This window comes from Octopus sinensis, linkage group LG14, assembly GCF_006345805.1.
Source record: "Octopus sinensis linkage group LG14, ASM634580v1, whole genome shotgun sequence".
NCBI lineage: Eukaryota > Metazoa > Mollusca > Cephalopoda > Octopoda > Octopodidae > Octopus > Octopus sinensis.
This window is the reverse complement of record NC_043010.1, coordinates 28,420,044-28,440,043: the sequence shown is the minus strand read 5'-3', so window position 1 is coordinate 28,440,043 and position 20,000 is coordinate 28,420,044. Positions and strand designations below refer to the sequence as shown.

At 39.8% G+C, this 20,000-nt stretch overlaps 1 protein-coding gene across 2 annotated transcripts in view; it reads left to right on the top strand.

Annotated features, from left to right (window-relative positions):
• The window catches only part of LOC115219017 (probable serine/threonine-protein kinase DDB_G0282963), a 35,601-nt gene that overhangs the window by 3,886 nt on the left and 11,715 nt on the right, over positions 1 to 20,000 (top strand). For both annotated transcript variants that reach the window (XM_029789058.2, XM_029789057.2), the window contains exons 2-7: positions 1 to 994; positions 5,694 to 5,758; positions 8,849 to 9,462; positions 15,193 to 15,292; positions 17,334 to 17,928; positions 18,943 to 19,102. The exon at positions 1 to 994 is cut by the window's left edge and continues 816 nt beyond it. In XM_029789058.2, coding sequence (XP_029644918.1) covers positions 1 to 994; positions 5,694 to 5,758; positions 8,849 to 9,462; positions 15,193 to 15,292; positions 17,334 to 17,928; positions 18,943 to 19,102 — 2,528 coding nt within the window. The remainder of the gene's footprint in view (positions 995 to 5,693; positions 5,759 to 8,848; positions 9,463 to 15,192; positions 15,293 to 17,333; positions 17,929 to 18,942; positions 19,103 to 20,000) is intronic.

The window sequence follows — 20,000 nt, the reverse complement described above, 5'->3', positions numbered from 1 at the left end:
ATGTTGATTTAAACTCAAGTGCCAGCCGAACGGCTTCTCGCAGTCATTCCACCAGCCACAGTCCTTCTGCGCACAGCAGCAACAGTAGCAGCAGCAGCAGTAGTAGTAGTAGTAGTAGCGTTGGTGGTAGTAATAGTGGTGGTAATGACGGTATAAATCTCCTTTCTTGTTGTGGTGGAAACACAGGTGAAACTTCTAATGAACAGTTGATCACACATCCTCCTCCAACGAGAAGATACAACAGCAGCAGCAACAACAACAACAACAATAGCAGTGAATGTTTAGCAAGTGTAGAAAACCAGTTGACATCTGTCTGCTCACCCAAGCCATGTCGTGTTGGAACACGTAACGCTAACCAAGAGACGGGCCATAGTTGCACTGGCCACAACACCATCCCAACCTCTCTAAATACTAGCAGTGGTCAATTTGCTGCCGGCAGCAGTACTGATAACTGCAGTAGCTCCTACGTCGACTGCGAACTGTGCATAACACCCCGGAGTGATGCAACCCGCAGTTCTTGTATCCAACACAGCAGGACCGACAATACGACAGAACCGATTGACTGTGACCAGAGGAATGACCCTCAATCTGAGTTGAGTAACTCTAGTAGCTGTGGCAGCAGTCTGAGTCAGACCTCTGGAAGTTTACTCTCGAAACTCTTGACTGTGGCCACAAACATTAACAACACAACCGGAGAAAGCAGCGTTAGTTCTAACACTGACAACTCCACAGGAGATGAGACCAGTGGCAGCACGCAAAATGGTGACGGTCAGTCGCAGTCGCCTTTATCATCCTCTTCTTCTTCCCCTTCTACATCATCCTCATCTTCATCGTCATCATCTTCATCCTCATCGTCATCTTCGAGACTGTCATCTCTGTCAAGCACACACGGTGACTGGCAGGAACCATTTCCTGTTATACCCGACGTGCAACTATCTTCCGATTCTGACGACAGTGATATTGAAGTTGTCAAAGTAGAAACACTCAACAGCAGGTATGTATGCCGGCCAGTGTCGTTTTGTTTTTCTCTCTTCCCTCCGCTCTTCATTTATTACCTCCACCTTAGCAAAGGTGAAGGTATTGTTTTCAGTTGTGTTTGGACAAGATATCTCAAGAACTGCTGGATAGATTTTTGATGAAACTTTCAGAGATGTTTGGCCTCATGACTGGCACAAACTGATTAGATTTTGGGATCAATCCAGTACCGGACTAGGATTCTGGATTATTTTTCCCGTTTTTTTACTTAACTTTTGAGAGCCATTGGGCTCATTTTTAGTATTCTAATTTGTGAGAGCACTCAAGTTTTTTTAGATCTTCTCATTTTAAAAACCATCTCCAGCTAATCGTTGAGAGGACATTGGTGTTGCCTTGGTGGAGGTTTGTGCTCTTGTTTATTTATTCCTTTGGATATTACGGTCAAGTGGACAGTAAGACAAGTGTTTTTTCAATACAGCCAGCAGAGTGTGTAAAGGTGAGGGGAATATTACCGAGTGTAACCAAACGGACAACTTTTAGTCCATTTCAACAATTCATGTGGAGGCAATGGTTCTCAACCATTTTATACCTATGGAACCCTCTTTGATTCCTATTGTACTTAGGTGGACCCTCTTAGCCATTTGATGTTTACAAATTCCTAGTATGTTTTTATAATTAAATATTATTAAGGGTTAAAGTTGCTCTGTATTATGTTACCTTTTTTTTTTTTTATAAATAGACAAGTATCAAAGACCACACAAAATAAAGTTGTGATTATTGAAATTATCCCTGCTTCCAAAGGATGTGTCATAATTACCAAATGGCAATTAAGGTCAGCTCTATGAGGAAGGGAGATAATCTCGAGGCTTAATAATTCTTCAAAGTTGTTAACCTTTATGATGCCAACCTGCCTGAGACTGCCCTTGGTTCTGTGGTATAGATTTCCTATTTTAAACTGATCTAAATTAAAATTTCATGTTAATTTATGTTCCAAACACTAAGCTTAATTCTATTTTTGGCACAATTTTGATGGAAGGAGAAAGTATTTAACAGGTACTTTATCCATCCCAAAATGATAGAAGACAGTCAGCCTTGGGGGATCTGGAAGAAATGCCACTAAACATTTTTGTTTGCTGAAGTAATGAGTCTGCTTTCTCACCACCCTATAAACGGCTTAATAGTGGCACTTATTTTACTAAATTGTGTATTTCATTTTTTTTTTTCTTGATTAATTGAAATACGGTAACAACCAGGTTAAAGGAAATCTCCAAGGGAAGTAACACAGCATTACAAAACATGAAAATCAATGTTCTCTATAAATTCAATTGAATTTAAAAATAAGGATATGGAAGCTATTGATATATAAATAGATCAGGATTCAAGTGAATCAGGTACTGAAATGGTAAGGTACTTGGTTGGGTCGGAAAGTAAAATGTGTACACAACGAAATTAGAGGAATAAATAAGTGGGTACCAAAGTGCAGGCAGAACGATATTCAGGTTTTGTATGCGATTAACTGTACTTGACCGAGCATATCAATAGCCCTGAGGCTAATCAAGAAACACACGTTGCAATAAATGTACGGTCCATAATATACTTCGGATCTAGGCAAGGAGCAGGTTCCAAATGAGGGGAACAATAAATAAATAGATAACAGCAGATGGTTAATGTGTCAACTGTTTCCAACAAATTTTTAATTGAGTAATGGAGACATCATTACAAAAAAAAAGAAGAAACCATTTTCATCTGGTGAATACGGGAATCGCAACATTCAAAAGCCAACAGCATGTGCACCTTCGAGATTGTATCTGTTGGAAACAGCTGTAGTGAATTGACACATCGGCACATTATCCGTCTGTTGTTTTATCATCATCATCATCGTTTAGCGTCCGCTTTCCATGCTGGCATGGGTTGGACGGTTCAACTGGGGTCTGGGAAGCCAGAAGGCTGCACCAGGCCCAGTCTGATCTGGCAATGTTTTTACGGCTGGATACCCTTCCTAACGCCAACCACTCCATGAGTGTAGTGGGTGCTTTTTACGTGCCAGACAAGGCTGGCAAACGGCCACGATTGGATGGTGATTTTTACGTGCCACCAGCATGGAGGCCAGTCGGGGCGGCGCTGGCAATGGCCACGTTCGGATGGTTCTCTTATGTGCCACCGGCACTGGTATCACAGCTACAATTTCCATTTGTTGATTGATTTTGATTTTCACTTGCCTCAACAGGTCTTCACAAGTAGAGTTTTGTGTCCCAAGAAGGAAAGGTATGCATAGGTGGACTAGCTACATCCCAGGTAGAGGCCATGGGTTATGGTCTCACTTGTCCTGCCAGGTCTTCTCACGCACAGCATACTTCCAAAGGTCTTGGTCTCTAGTCAATTCCTCGGTGAGACCTAAAGTTCAAAGGTCGTGCTTCACCACCTCGTCCCAGGTTTTCCTGGGTCTACCTCTTCCACAGGTTCCCTCAACTGCTAGGGTGTGGCACTTTTTCACACAACTATCTTCATCCATTCTCGCCACATGACCATACCAGCGCAAACGTCTCTCTTGCACACCACAACTGATGCTTCTTAGGTGAAACTTACCTCTTAAGGTACTTACACTCTGTCGAGTATGAGTACTGACATTACACATCCATTGGAGCATACTGGCTTCATTTCTTGCGAGCTTACGCATATCCTCAGCAGTCACGGCCCATGTTTCACTGCCATGTAGCATGGCTGTTTGTACACATGCGTCCTACAGTCTGCCTTTTACTCTGAGTGAGAGGCCTTTTGTCCTTAGCAGAGGTAAGAGCTCTCTGAACTTTGCCCAGGCTATTCTTACTCTAACAGTTACACTTTCAACACACTGACTTGTTCACCTAGATAACGGAAGCTATCAACTATTTCTAGTTTTTCTCCCTGGAATGTGGCGGAAGTTGGTCTCTGTGCATTTTCAGTGTTTATTGTTCCTGAACATCTGCCATATACAAAAACTATCTTCCTAGTTAGCCTTCTTTTGACGTTGCTGCACCTTATATGTGTCCATAGCTTACACTTGGTACATCTTATAGAGTTCCTACCTACGCCTTTTCTACAGACCAAGCAGGGTCATCTACCTGAAGGCGTTTGTGACTTGTCTACCTTCCTACTTATTAGGACTTTGGTTTTAGCTAGGTTGACTCTAAGGCCCTTCGATTCTAATCCTTGCTTCCACACCTGAAACTTCTCCTCCAGTTCTGATAGTGACTCAGCAATTAGAGCAAGGTCATCAGCGTAGAGGAGCTCCCAGGGGCATCCTGTCTTGAATTCCTTCGTTATTGCCTGGAGGACTATGATAAATAGGAGGGGGCTGAGGACTGAACCTTGCTGGACCCCTACCTCTACCCGGAATTCTTCACTGTACTTGTTGCCAACCCTCACCTTATTAGCAGCGTCCCTGTACATGGCTTGCACACCTCTCACTAACCATTCATCTATCCCTAGTTTCCTCATTGACCACCAGATAAGGGATTGGGGGACCCTGTCGAAGGCTTTCTCCATGTCAACGAAAGCCAGGTACAGGGGCTTATCTTTGGCTAGGTATTTCTCCTGCAGCTGTCTTACCAGGAATATGGCATCAGTGGTGCTTTTCCCTGGCACGAACCCAAACTGCATCTCATCTAAACTAACTCTCTCTCTAATTAGTTTTATGTATGTATATATATATATATAAATAAATAATAGTATTTTATAAGCTTAAAGCCTATAGCAATCATCATGCAATGACTAAGGAAAATAGTCTTAGAATGGGGCATATGTGATATGCACAGGACAACCTTTTTTCTGTCGACTATTTTCCTTAGTCATTGCATGATGATCACTATAAGCTTTAAGCTTATAAAATACTATTATTATTTACAGAATTGCAAAACTCAACTCTGCTTAACAAAACCATTCACAGTGAAAGCATATATATATGATAAATTCTTCCAGGTGGAAGTTTTTGTGTTTTGATATTTCATATATGGTTTAGAAGTTTACTTCTCGGCCACATGGTTTTGGGTTTGGTCCCATTGTGTGACACTTTAAGCAAGTGTTTTCTACTGTAGTCCTGTGCTGACCAAATCCTTGTAGTGGATTTGGTAAACAGAAACCAAAAGAACCCTATTGTGTAAAACTCACAGCATGCTTTTTTTAGTTTCCATTTACCAATTTTACTTACAAGGTAATTTGTTGGCTGGCAGATATAGTATTGATGGTGTTGATGGGGCACACATGCGTTTGTGCTTCCTTGTGTTGACATTTGCTTAATAGCTGTAAATGAGCATTGCCAACCAGCATACAAGTGGTGTCCTTCATTTCCAAACTCGGTGAAAAGATGTCAGGCCAGGGTGAAATATTACCTTGCTTGGAAATAGTTAAGGGCTGTGAACAGGAAGGGTAACCCTCCTGTAAAAAATCTACTTCAGCCAAATTTCGTCTGGTCCATGTAATTATGGAGAAGTGAACGTTAAAACAAGGAGCATCACAAACACCCACACAGCTTTCCTGTTTCAAAAAAAAAAAGGGTGAGGCAGACGTATTAAAGGGAGATAATTCAATGGCAGTTCAATAAAGAGTTAACTGTCACCAGTAAGCATCTCCCACTTTCTCTTTTAATCGATCTCTCTATCTCTTTTCTATCTCTATCCTTTCTCCTGGCCTCTTTTCTTTTTATAATGTCTCTGAACTTTATTATTCCTCTTGCATTGCAGACGTCCTCCAAATGGAGCTGATGGCAGGACCACAGTCGTCGTTGACCTTACAGAATCTGATGATGGTAACATAAAACATTTTTCAGCTTTCTCAAATTAACTTTGTATTAATTGATCCTTGTCCTAATTAACACCGACCAAATTCACGTGTCATGTTGCTCTAAAATACAAGAGTAGTCTAACGGAATTAATTGCATACTTTAAGCATGTCTACACTTTCTTTTTAATCCAAACTCTAGAAATATAGAGAAAAGCTATGATTAATATAGCCATCATTTATGACTCGGCCATGAAGTCAGGATATTTTAGCCTTGTGTAGGGTGCATGGTCTTGCTTGCTCTAGACCAATAGCGTTCTTCAATATAGGTTCCAAGGGTCTTAAGGTTTTTGCAAAAAATTCCTGGGGTATCTGCAAGATAAGGTTTCTTGTAATAAAATCTAATAATTCATATTATTAAAAAATGGCTGTGTGGTTAAGAAGTTTGCTTTCAAACCACATTGTTATGGGTTTGGTCCCACTATATGGATGTTGTTCCTTAAGGTCCTATACTATATCTAATAGTCAATCAATACCTATTTCTTTATTACCCACAAGGGGCTAAACAGAGAGAGGACAAACAAGGACAGACAAACGGATTAAGTCGATTATATCGACCCCAGTGCATAACTGGTACTTAATTTATCGACCCCGAAAGGATGAAAGGCAAAGTCGACCTCGGCGGAATTTGAACTCACAACGTAACGCAGACGAAATACCGCTAAGCATTTCGCCCGGCGTGCTAACGTTTCTGCCAGCTCGCCGTCTTATCAATCAATACCTTATGAATAAAGGTGGTAGATGGAAACTGAAGAAGCTTGTTGTTTGTGTGCGTGTGTGAGCACATAGTCTGTTTGTGTGTGTGTGTGTTATCATCATTCTTCATTTAACACATCCCTCTTCCATGCTGGCATGGATTGGACAGTTTGACAGCAGTAAGTCAGAGAGTTGCACAAAGCACCACTGCCTGCTTTTGCATGGTTTCTATGGCTGGATGCCTCTTTACAGAGTGGACTGGATTCATTTTATGTGGCACTAGCACTGGTGCTTTTCACTTGGTGTTAACAACAGCAGTGTTGTCAAGTATTTTGCAAGATGAAGACCTCTCAGTGAGTGGAACCAAGGGGTGTGTGTATGTTTGAGTCTTGACATCACATGATAGTTGTAAACAAGTGTCATACAAGCGGTATTATTTTTTCCCAATCTTACATAAAATATCCAGCCATGGAGAAATACTACCTTGTTTGGAAACAGGTAGGGCTGGTGACAGGAAGGGCATCCTGCTATAGAAAACAATCTGCCTCACCAAATTCCATTTGACCTAAACTAGCATGAGAAAGTGGACATTAAAGCGATGACTTACAACTTCACTTTTTGAGATGTTGGAAATGGAGTGATGGTTTGTCTTTGGAGAGGTGCAAAGCATTTCAGCATGTCCATTTTTGAATTGACCTGCTTTTGTTGAGCTCAAATCCTGTGGCCAGTATTGCATGTAAGAGCAGTTCTACTCAATGGTCAACAACACGTTAGTGGATTTCCATTTTCTCATCATCATTTGAATGTCCACTTTTCCATGTTTCCATGGGTTAGACTGAATTCATTGGAGCAAATATTTTTGCCAATCCTCACTCGCTTCCAAGCAAGTTAATGTTTCCTCATGGCCAGACACGTTTCCCCAGAAGATCTGAAATGTTTGATACAGCTAATTTTCCAGTAACACTGGCTTAGAGCCATCAAAGCAAAATACACACACACACACACAAACATTCAGTTTGCATTTACCAAATCTACTCACAAGGCGTTGGTTGTCCCTGGAATACTAGAGGACACTCGTCCATCTTGTCACCAACACTCACCTATTTCTAAGTGAAGTAATATTTTCTTGTGACCAGACATTTTTATAGCGGAAGATTGGAAACAAAACAAATGATTCTTGTTTACAACCTTCCTTCTTGAGCCATCCCTGGCTTATAAGGGCCGGTTTCCCAGTTTCCTTGGCGTATAGGTTCCCCATCTGGACAGGACACCAGTCCGTCGCAGGTGAGCTGCAAGATGCAGGAGGAAAGAGTGAGAGAAAGTTATGGTAAAAGAGTCAGCAGAGGTTCACCATCATCTTCTGCCGGAGCCACGTGGAGCTTAAGTGTTTTGCTCATAAATGCACAAATCGCCCTGGCTGAGATTCAAACCCGCGATCCCTCGACCGCGAGTCTGCTGCTCTAACCACTAGGCCATGTGCCTCCACCTTTGTTTGTTCTTTCTTGTTTACAACCATCATACCATGTCAACATACATACACACACACATAAAATCACCATCATTGTTTAACATCTGTTTTCCATGCTGGCATGGGTTGGATGGTTGACAGGAACAGTTCCAGCTGATGAGCTGCCCTGGCTCCTTGTCTGTTTTGGCATGGTCTCTATGGCTTGATATGTAGCACCAGAACTGGTGCATTAGCAGCAACACAGGTGCTTATACGTGATTCTGGCACCGGGGCTTTTCTGTGGCACCAGCAGCCATGGACCTCTCAACTGAAAGAATAATTAGAGGGATGGGTGACCATAAAGAACATGCCTGTATGTATGGGTGGCCACAATTTTTTTTTACTGTTTGTGTGTATGTGTATCGTTGAAATCTAAAAGTTTTTTTATTCTCTCTCTGTTTATTTTCTCTTATGCTTTTCTGTTGAAGAGCATACACTCGAAACATAAAAGACTTTCTCACTTTCTCGAGCGTCAGACTAATATACCTACTTGTTGTTCATACACCTATCTTCATCTTTTGTTTTTCTATAAATTTCAACTACACACACACACAGAGCAGGCTTCTTTCAGTTTCCATCTACCAAATTCACTTAGAAACCTAAAGTTAGCCTTGGGGCTGTAGTAGTAGTAGATGCTTTGCCCAAGATGATGCACAGTGGGACTGAACCCAAAACTACTTGGTTGGCAGCTTCTTAACCATGCAGTCATTGCCAAAGAAAAAAAAACCAAGCAGTAGATTGCATTTGTCATTGACTGTTTGTTTGTTTGTTTGTTTGTTTATTAAAAGAAATGTCCTCGTCTGTGCATTTCATAGCTTTGTAATGTTAAAATCTTTTGGTTTTATTTTGTTTCAGAACCCCTTTTAAGATCTTATGCAATGCTGTGCCAGCAACCTTCAACTGTACCTACCTCTCTTACAACATCGACAACCAGTTCATCAGCTTGGCCGGTGTTTTCTACGGTCATTTCCTCGTCTGCATCAGCAGCAGCTGCTTCGGCCTCACGGATGACCACGTCGCCTTCCGTGGGGCAATCTTCCTCGCACAACATGCCGTCGTGCATGCTGTCTGGTTACAGTCCGTTGCCAACAAACTCTGGACATCACCGACACCAACACCACTACCACACACCCACAATGGCATCAGCTGTGTCCCCCCAGCCACCACATCAACACCAGCACCAACACCAGCACCACCACCAACATCAACATCAGTCTCAGCACCATCACCAACATCAACACCAACACCACCAATCTCAGCATCACCAGCACCACCAGCATCAACGCCAACACCAGCACCAACACCAACATCAACATCAACACCAGCACCAGCATCATCAACACCAGCAATCTCTACAACCGTTACCTGCTCACCTGATGCCCATACCAACCTTTTCATCACCTTGCTACTTTACGAACCGTCAGTCATGCTCAGACCATACATACAGCTGTATACCAGTCAATGGATGGGTGAGTAATGTTATCTATTTCATTAACTAGCAGTATCACCTGGCATTGCTCGGGTTTGTTTTCTTTTCGATCCTTTAGAATTGGAATTTTTGAAAAGTAAAAATTTTGCATTATGTAGCTTATTCTCTTTAAGTGAACATTTTTCTGGTTGAAATACACTGAAAAATGGCAACACAGCAGTCAAAAGATCGTAAAAAATAGGGATTTTCATAGAAAAAAGCACCTTTTTGATGTAAATAATTTTTGGTCTTTACATGGTCAAATTTAAATTTTTTCTTCTACAAAATGAAGAGCAAGCCTTCTTCTATCATACTCTCAATTTTGGTCAACTTGCGCCGCAGCGTCTCGGAGGAGATAGTGTTAGTTGAAGATTACCAAACCTGCCACACACACACACACACACAGACAACTTCAGCTTTATATATATAGAGATTACATGCAATTTCCAGTTCTTTACATTGTGAAGGCGCTTGGCTCAGTGGTTAAGATATTCAGCTCTCGATCGTTAGGCCATGAATTTCGTTCCTGGTGACACATCATGTCCTTGAGCAAGACACTTTATTTCATGTTGCTCTAGTCTGCTCAACTGGCAAAAATGGGTTGTATCTGTCTTTTAACCCTTTCATTACCAAACCGCCCAAAGCCACCCGAAAAAATTTTTGGTTCATGTGACCAAGCTGCCCAAAACCGCCTGTAATCAACTATTCATATTTAAATGAGAATATCAGAGCAAATCTCGTTAGTACATTCGTGAAAACACGTGATTATACTTCGTAAACAGTTCATCTACAGTTTTGATCAACGATCGAGGTGTAATTTTGATTCCGTGAATTTTTGGAGATTTTTTTCCAAATTTGTTCCTGTTGTATTTTCAAAATTTGTAATTCTGACAAAAAATGGATACAAATTTCGTTCTGTCAAGCAGCGAGTCAGAATTCAAAGGATTTTCTACTGAAGACCTTGATAAATCTCACTCTATGACTGAAAAAAAAAAGCACGTGATATTTGAAAATGAATCCGATGTTTCATTTTCCGAAAGTGAGAGCAGTGATTCCGAGAGCTCCGACAGCGATGAAGAAAATGTATTGGCTCCTGAATGGAGTGAAAATTTAAAAACTGTTTCTTCTAGTGATTTTTCTGAAGAAACTGGACCAAGCCACAGTCTTTCCCAGGAGAGTAAAGCGATAGACTATTTTTTTTACTATTTCCAATGAGTCTATTTGAACTCATTATGGCGGAAACGAACCGTTACGCTAAATATAAACAAAGTGAAAGAAAAGATAGTTTGTGGTTTCCCACAACATTAAATGAAATGAAGGCCTATTTTGCCATTAATATTATTATGGGTATCAGGAAGTTACCCAGAATAACAAATTACTGGAGTAGCGATGAGCCCTTTGGAGACGAGTATGTGTCAAGTATAATGATGAGGACACGATTTTTAAAATTGACCCAATATTTGCATGTAAGAGACACGAGCAGTACACCAGTACGTGGAGAACCAGGCTTTGATCCCTTATTTAAAATAAGACCCATTATTGACTGTGTTCAAAACACATAAAACTGTTTATAAACCGGGGAGATGTTTATCAATTGATGAGGGTATGGTGGGCTATAAAGGCCGAGTACGTTTTCGACAGTATATGCCCGGAAAGTCCACAAAATGGGGGATCAAAGTTTGGAAGATTTGCGAATCAAATACTGGGTACTGCTCAGGATTTGAATTTTATACAGGCAAAAGAGACAATCATGTAAGTCAGCATGGCCTAGGTTATGATGTGGTCTGGAATTTATCACTTCCATACCATAACCAGGGCCGTATATTATTTTTTGACCGATTTTTCAGTTCGGTCAAACTTGCGGAGAATTTAGATACTGTGGCAACACATACATGTGCTACAGTGATCGCTAGTAGAAAAGGACTGCCATTGAATATAAAAAAAGCAAAATTAAAAAAAAAAAGGTGAAATAATTCAACGGCAGAAAGGAAATTTGCTAGCGACTGCATACAGAGATAAGAGGCAGATCAATTTTCTGTCTACCTGTGCATGGCCACATGTGGATGAAAATGGCACGCCGTTTGTGAACACTCGATTATAACAGGTACATGGGTGGTGTAGATCGGCTGAATCAGATGATGTTTTACTATCCAGTTGGCAGACCAGGGAATAAATGGTGGCGATACCTGGTTTGGTATATAGTAAACATGAGTATTACTAATCGGGACCAGCTCGGAAGCGATGTGACCATCTGCAGTTCCGAGCAGATGTAGCAACGCAACTAAGAGCTGGTTATTCCTCAAAAAAAAAAAACTGTAGGGAGAAAAAGCAAAGCCTGCCAGAGGGATATCCCTCTGAATTCAGCCGATCTCCATAAATTAGAAAAAAATCGAGGGTCGCAAAAAGCAGTGTCGTGAATGCCTTCATCAAAAAAGGAAAGCTCCTAGTGGAAGGGCTGTTGAAACAACTTTCCAATGTGCATTCTGCAAGGTTGCATTATATAGAGCAGGGTGCTTTACAAATTTTCACGATAGGAATATTGTTTGATTTGTATATATGTGTGATTTGATTTTATAAATATTTTCAAATTTACTTCGTTTTTATTTTTCTTTGTGTAATTTTAATTTACTTGTTATTTTAATTTACCTGTAAGGTGAGTGACGAATTTTGATTAATTTCTTTTGTAAATCATTATTGTATCTATGTATGTATCTATGCATTATTGTATCTATGTATGTATCTATGCATTATTGTATCTATGTATATGGGAGAGCTTATTTAATCTAGTTGATGGTGTGTGTCTATTTTGTTTTCTAGTTTTCTTCACAGACAAATTCCAGTCTTTCGTTTTACTTATACCTTCATGGTACACCTGTCTTTTGTGTGTTTAAATTCACCTGATGAATCCAGTAATGTGCACAACTCTTCTATAGTAAAATTTTGTTGTATACCCAATTGAATATTAGCTAATAACCCATTTTCTATAGCGATGTTTGAACAAAAATTTTAATAATTTTATATTTTGTTGAATTTACCTGTATTTACCTGTATCTACCTGCAGTTAGAGTCACTTTGTGACAAAAGTTATGGTATAGAATTGGTTGAGAACCTTTCATTAAATTATCTTCCAAAAATCACATTAATATATCAATAAATAAAAAATTATAGTTGTTTAATGAAACCAGACTAAATTTATGATTATGTTAGAAATTAATTGAAACACATAAGGGGTGTATTTTGGTCAGAAATATAGTAACGAAAGGGTTAAAGGTCCAACCTTTGTCACACTCTTGTGTCACACTGAATCTCCCTGAGAAATACATTAAGGCTATATGTGTCTGTGGAGTACTCAGCCACTTGCACGGTAATTTCATAAGCAGGCTGTTCCATCCATTGGGTCAACTGGAACCCTTGTCATTGTAATTGACAGAATGCCAGTTACTTATGTTCTAAGTTCAAAATCTAGCCAAGCTTGGCTTTTCTTTTTATCCTTTCAAAATTGATAAAATGAAATGCTAGTTAAACACAAGGGCTGGTGGTACCAACTAAGCCCCTTCTCCCAGAAATTGTTGGCTTTCTGGCTAAATTATAACCCATTAATTAACTGAAATAGTGTCGTTCTATATTTAAGAGATGAGGAATTATGTACATTATTTACATTTGACGGATATTTGTCCTCATTTTGTTTGTGTTAACACAACGTTTCGGATGATACACCCTCCAGCCTTCATCAGGTGTCTTGGGGAAATTTTGAACCCGAGTTCTCATTCCTAAGGTACTTTTTTTTTTTATATTATTATTATTAAGGTCACTGCCTGGAATCAAACTTGGAATCTTGGGGTTAAGAGCATGGGCTACTAACCCCAAGATTCTGAGTTCGATTCCAGGGAGTGACCTTAATAATAATAAACCTTAGGAATGAGAACCCAGGTTCGAAATTTCCCCAAGACACCTGATGAAGGCTGGAGGGTATATCAGCCGAAACGTTGTGTTAACAACAAACAAAATGAATACAATAATAAATCTCTGAACGAGGTATAAACAGTAGCTGTACGACAATGTGAAGTATATTTGCCACTTAAATGTGGCTAACCACTAAGGGTGGATGCTGCTGTAGCTTGTAGCCCCAGGAGAACATCTTCTCCAGTTGGCTATTGACACACTTTCTGTGCCCTATCAGTATTTGCAAAGGGAAGCCATCCTTCCCATCATCAACTTGACGTGATACACATGGCCCCGGGTTTCTGGGTATTTACTCGTCGTCAGCACACGACAATCATCGGTCTTCGATGCGAAGGGGTCCCAATGCAAATACATATGTCCTTTTTCCAGTGACGCTTTATTCTTTCACCACAACTTTCTCTCCCTCTTTCTTCCTACTTCTGCCAAAAGCAGAGGAACCATGGTGTAACCCACTATGGTGTGGTAAACTTTCAGACCCTAGTCTAGATTGCGAATCCTCTGTACCCCAGGATGGTTCAGCTCTCCACCCATTAAAAGCCACCGTTTATGGAATGAGGATAACAACGTAGCTTTCGCGCCCGTACAACCGCCAGTCTATCACGTGTGGTGGGTGGATCTTCAAGTTGCCACACGTATTCTTAGTAGCTCAGAGTAGGCTCGAATTAGAGATTATTCTTCGTGGCTAATGACACGAGTCCTGATTGGAAGAAGAAGAAGAACAACAGCGGCTATAATAATGAACAGAGAGAGAGTATGTATTAATCCCTTAGCATTTGGCTGTATCTGGCCAAAATATTCTATTCAATGCTACAAGATAATGCATGATAATTAATTCAAAACAATGTGAGTCAATAAGCATTTTACATTTAACAGAGTAATCTAAATGCTAAAGGCTTAATGCTTTGCTTTATCAATTTTTCTGAGGTATGCACAAAAACAGCTTGGATTAAATCTATACTTTGTTAGATATCATTCGATTCACTTGTACTATTTTCCAGGCAATACTGTCAGTTATTTCACCTCCTTTTAACTAGTTTAAAATCACTCCTAGTTAAAGCAAAACTTTTTGTTTCTTATACAAAGTCATTTCAGATGTCTTAACCGTTTTTATACCAACTTGCCTGGTTCTCTGTTTTATATCTTGGTGTTGGATAAATAATTTAACGAAGCAGGCGGAAAGAAAGTATTCACACAACACACTATAATTACTGTTACACAAAGTTAAACGCTCCCTGCTTACGGCTCACAGTGAACTACTTAGAATCTATTGCTCACAGTTCTTTATTCTATAGCAATATGTCAGTCCATTTTTAGTCACATGGGGATGGTTGGAATCCTTCCACAACACTATGATACAAACTTCCTGCTTTAAAATGATTTAAATCAATTGAAACAGTCAGTGTATTTCAACAGAAATATGGTATCGAAAGGGTTAAGTTGGCAAAACATTTTATATTACACGTCAGTAAATCTTTCTGGAAGGAGACTGGAATGCGAGCAAGCCAACATGCCTCTTGATTGGAAGGTTATTCCATCACTGGGTTACTCGTTTACAGCTGGGTGGACTGGAACAATGTAAAATAAAGTGTTTTGCTCAAGAACACAACATGCCACCTGGTCTGGGAATTGAACCCACGATCTAGCGATTGTGAGTACAACATGCCTAACCAACTAAACCATGCGCTTTGACATGAGACCTTATAGTAATTAAATTTAAACATTGTGTCGATATAAGTTGATATAAATTTGTATGTGTTTTCATCTGCAGCAACCAGACACTATGAGGAGATGTATGTTCCATGACAACATTCCACAGTCTTCTGTTCCACCACAAGCTCACATTCACTCAAGTGCATATACACATGGCTGTAAGTATTTGTAACTGTTTGCCAGTCTGTGTGTCTGTCTGAATACGTAGCCATCTGTGTGTTTCTGTCTGAATATATATCTGTGTGTGTATCCATGTGTCTATCTGAATATATTTCTGTCTCTGTGTGTTTGTATGTGTGTGTGTGTGTGTATGTCCATGTGTCTATTTGAATGTCTGTCTGTATGTGTGTGTGTGTGTGTCCATGTGTCTATCTGGATATCGTATGTATGTATGTATGTATGTATGTATCTATCTATCTGTCTATCTGTGTGTGTCTATCTGAATATATATCTGTGTTTCTATGTGCATGTCTATGTATATATATGACTGTTGCCAGTTTCAATAGTTGGCCCCTCTGTTGGTTTAATTCAAGTTCCTGTTTCTCATTGATGCTCATCAGTCAACCCTGTTGTGGTATTTCAGTAACCTTTGTCTTTCCTTGCATTAGAGAGGGCGAATGGGCTGCTGTCGCTATGCACTTACTGTTTTATTCATACTGACTCCCTTGTTTGCAATCTGAAAAAGCATGTCTCATCAGTTAGGCTTTGATGGCTCTCCTCACCTTTGGTCATGAATGTCGGGTAATGACTGAAGGAGTAAGATCATGACTACAAGTGAACGAAATGGGGGTTCCTCTGAAGAATTTTTGGAGTAACGTTACTCAACAGGGTGCATAACTTAGAGATCAGAGTGTCACAGCTCCTCTGCTACAGACATGTGATTAGAATATTGCAGGAAAGAATCACAAATTCTTCAGGCCAAGCCAACAAGTAGATGACCATGGGGTAGAGCAAGATCAAGATGGTTGGATAATATTCATGACCTCAGTTGGTCACCCTTGGTAATCCAGCTGGGAAATGTAATGATAGTGGCTTCTGATAGGACCCTATGGAGGAAGTCTCTGAGTGGAGGCAGGGCACTACTCCAGCAACCCCGCTAGGAATATTGGGTGACTGGATTGTTGTCTGATTCTTAAATCATTGAGCGTTGACAAACATCTTACTTTTTGCTTCTCTTCATGCTGAATATACCATTTGTCTGCCATTCCATTCCACTGCCTTATCACTTTCTGTCTGGCCCTAACCGTGTCCCATCAACAGATTCTCCCATAGAAACTCCCTGTAGTCTTCTGTGATATTGGTCTCTGTCTCCTCCATTTTCAATATAGGTATCACCTTCTATTTCCAGATTGATAGTCTTTTATTTTTTAGACCATCTGGTTATTATCCAAGGTTACCAATCACTAGTCTATGTTGTGCGGTGCTTTTTTTTTTTTCTTGCCTGGGAAACATTTTGTATCCATGACCGTCAGTCTGTTCCACTTCTTGATGACTTGCTGAGTATAAAGATTGCATATTTTCCCCAAGAGGTTGATGATCAAGGAGAATGGCCAGTTTCTTGAAGTTAATTTTCTTTAGAAAATTACTATTTGTAAATTTCACAAGAGATATTCAGTACTTTGGAGTAAAGATTATTTGCCAACATAGCATGGCATTCCTGGTTTAGGATGAATGTTGCTGTAATTTAGCCCGAGGAGACATCGTCTCCAGCTGGCTATACAACATGATCAAAAATATAAGGACACAGATTGTGTCATATAGCCAACTAGAGACGATGTCTCCTGGAGCTAAATTACAGCAACATTCGTCCTAAACCACAAATGCCATGTTATGTTGGCAAATAATCTTTAATTTTCTTTATTTATTCATTACAATAATACATGTTGTCATCATCATCATTTATTATCCCTTTTCCATACTGGAATGGGTTGGATTGTCCAACAGGAGCCAGCAAGCTGGGGGGCTGCACCAGCCTCCAATTGTCTGTTTTACCATAACCTTGATGCCCTTCATAGCACCAACCACTTTACAGTGATTTTTACGCATCTTATTGTTTATACAACTGTTATTGTTTGTATTTTTTTAATATGTGTTAATTTTTATTATTGTTGTTCTCATTAACTTTTTCATTTCACCTTATTATTTAATGAATTTCGCTTATTCTCTCTCTCTCATTTTCCCCTAAATGCTCCTTTTCAGGTATGTGTGCCCACAACAGCCATATGTATCACAATCCTTACCGTTCCCGACCGCCACCTGCTCACATTCACCATCACCATTACCACTCGGCTCTTGTGTCGATACCACACTCCCTCCATCTACCCCCTCTGCCTCCTCCTCCACCGCCTCCTCCTCCCCCTCCGCCACCCCCGCCTCCGCCGCCTCCACAGCAAGCATCAGCCCAAAGTACATTGGCACCTCCGCCGCCGCCGCCTCCCCCACCCCACACTCCAGGTCCTTTGCCAGACCTGCTGAACATGAGGCTCTCCTCCGCTGTGCTCTTTGCTATTGCAGAGACTAACTATTCCGACAGCAACAACTCTGCTGGTAACAGCAGCTGCACTAATACGACCGCCTCAACGGCTGTTGGTCCCCATGCCATCCACAACGCATCGTCTTCGATGTCGGTCTCCTCCAACGAAGCAGTCGACGGCAGCGGAGAGGAGGACGATTCCTATACTCGTCAAAGTGGTACCTTCAACAGCTATCTCAGAAGCCTTAACGAGAGGTCAACCTCATCTTCCGCTTCTTCCTCTGGACATTCGCGCAGACCTGTCGATATGCCAGCTCTTTTGTAAGTTTTCACCTTTTTTTTTAATTTGGATTTTCTTTAAATAAAGCATTCCTTTTTTTTTTTTATCTTGCAACTTTCTATTACAGAATAGCAGAATTTGACTACATGACCCAGTTACTAAATCTTTTGCTCATTCATATATATATATATATATATAAATTAGAAAAAAAAACCCTTTTATCAATTCAATAATGAAAAATTAAATTATACCATCTAGAAAATTACATATTATAGAAGGATTAAATATAAGATAAAACATGTAACGATGATTAAGTAATGTGCAAAATAATAAATAAAACGTATATATTTGGTAGAATTTTTCCCTGTAAGTTTGGAATAATATTCCCTCATATTATTATTATATATATATATAATATATATATATATATATATATATATATATATATATATATAATACAAAATAAGAAAATGGAGAAAAACATCTAAATCAAATATCGATTACCAGATAATACTCAATCATATACTTTATTAAACCACCACATAAGAAACTGTAAGGACAAACATAATAAAGTATAACAACATAGTGTACATAAAGGAGTGTACATAAAGGAGTAATGTTATACAGTAAGTACAATATGTATAAGATAATATAAAAATAAGTAAATATAATTATAGATATAGACTACATCTTACAGCTGTTTCGGCCATGCAGATAAGTATGTCTCGTAGGTATAAATGAGACATTTACAGAAATATCCTAAGGCCTCTGTAAATATAATATGTGACAATTATTCGGTAGCCATGATAAAACTCCGAGTCCTGGATGTCAGGGCAGAAACCCACATCGCCATCTCTTCAGTTATCCGGTGAATCTTGTAGAAGGAGCTCTTTCATTGTCCCACATTATAAGGGTGCTTATAAATAGTTAGTGCAAAGAGAACAGAGCATGCAAGCTGCAAAGAACCTAAATATGTTATTTTATTATCTGCTTTTTTAATTCCAGTGTTGTTTTTTATTTCATTTTTTTCTTTTAATTCTTATTTCTCCCTACAGGCTGACAGAGCCTATGTCAAACTGTGTTGCTCCCTCATTACACCAACATCTTCATCACCATTTTCACCATCCGAGCCATTTCTCCTTACTGTCAGCCAATAGTTTACGAACTCGAGAATTGCTCTTGCCTCGTCTTTTAGGAATGGGTGCGCCATTATCGGTGAGTATTCTTCTTGTTCCTCTAAATACTATCCTGTTACCAATGAATTTGTGCCATTAAAAACAGCTGCGGCATATGGAATTGGTCTTTATTTTTGTCCTTATTATTAGATTGCTTCTAAGGTGCACCCAATTAAATGTGTATTGCAGTATCTACCTTACAATTCATTCATCATCATCATCGTCGTTTAACGTCCGTTTTCCATGCTGGCATGGGTTGGACGGTTTGACTGGGGTCTGGCAAGCCAGGAGGCTGCACCAGGCTCCAATTTTTTCTACAGCTGGATGCCCTTCCTAACGCCAACCACTCCAAGAGTATAGTAAGTGCTTTTTATGTCCCAACAAATATTTGTGACATCACTGCATTTTTATATTTTAATTATCCAGATTCCTGCCTAACCTATACATGATCTTATACATACAGCCATCTTGTTTCAGTCATTAGACTGTGATCATACTGGGGCACCTAGTTGAATTTTTAGTCAAATAAATTATCCCCAGGACTTTTTTTTTAAAGCCTTGTACTTGTTTCGATCATTTTTGCCAACTGCTAAGTTATGGGGGATGTAAGCACACCAACACCGGTTGTCAAGTGGTGATGGAAAACAAACATCAGCTCATACACACACACACACGTTTTCAAGTGCAGGCATGGCTGTGTGTTAAGAAGCTTGCTTCCCAACCACATAGTTCTGAGTTCAGTCCCACTGTGTAGAACCTTGGACAAGTGTGTTTTACAACATCTTAGGACTAACTAAAGCCTTGAGTGAATTTGGCAGATGGAAACTGAAAAGAAGCCCATCGTGTGTGTGTGTGTGTGTGTGAGAGAGACTACTAGTGTTGGTGTGTTTGCATTTCCATAACTTAGCAGTTCAACAAAAGAGATTGATAGAATAAAA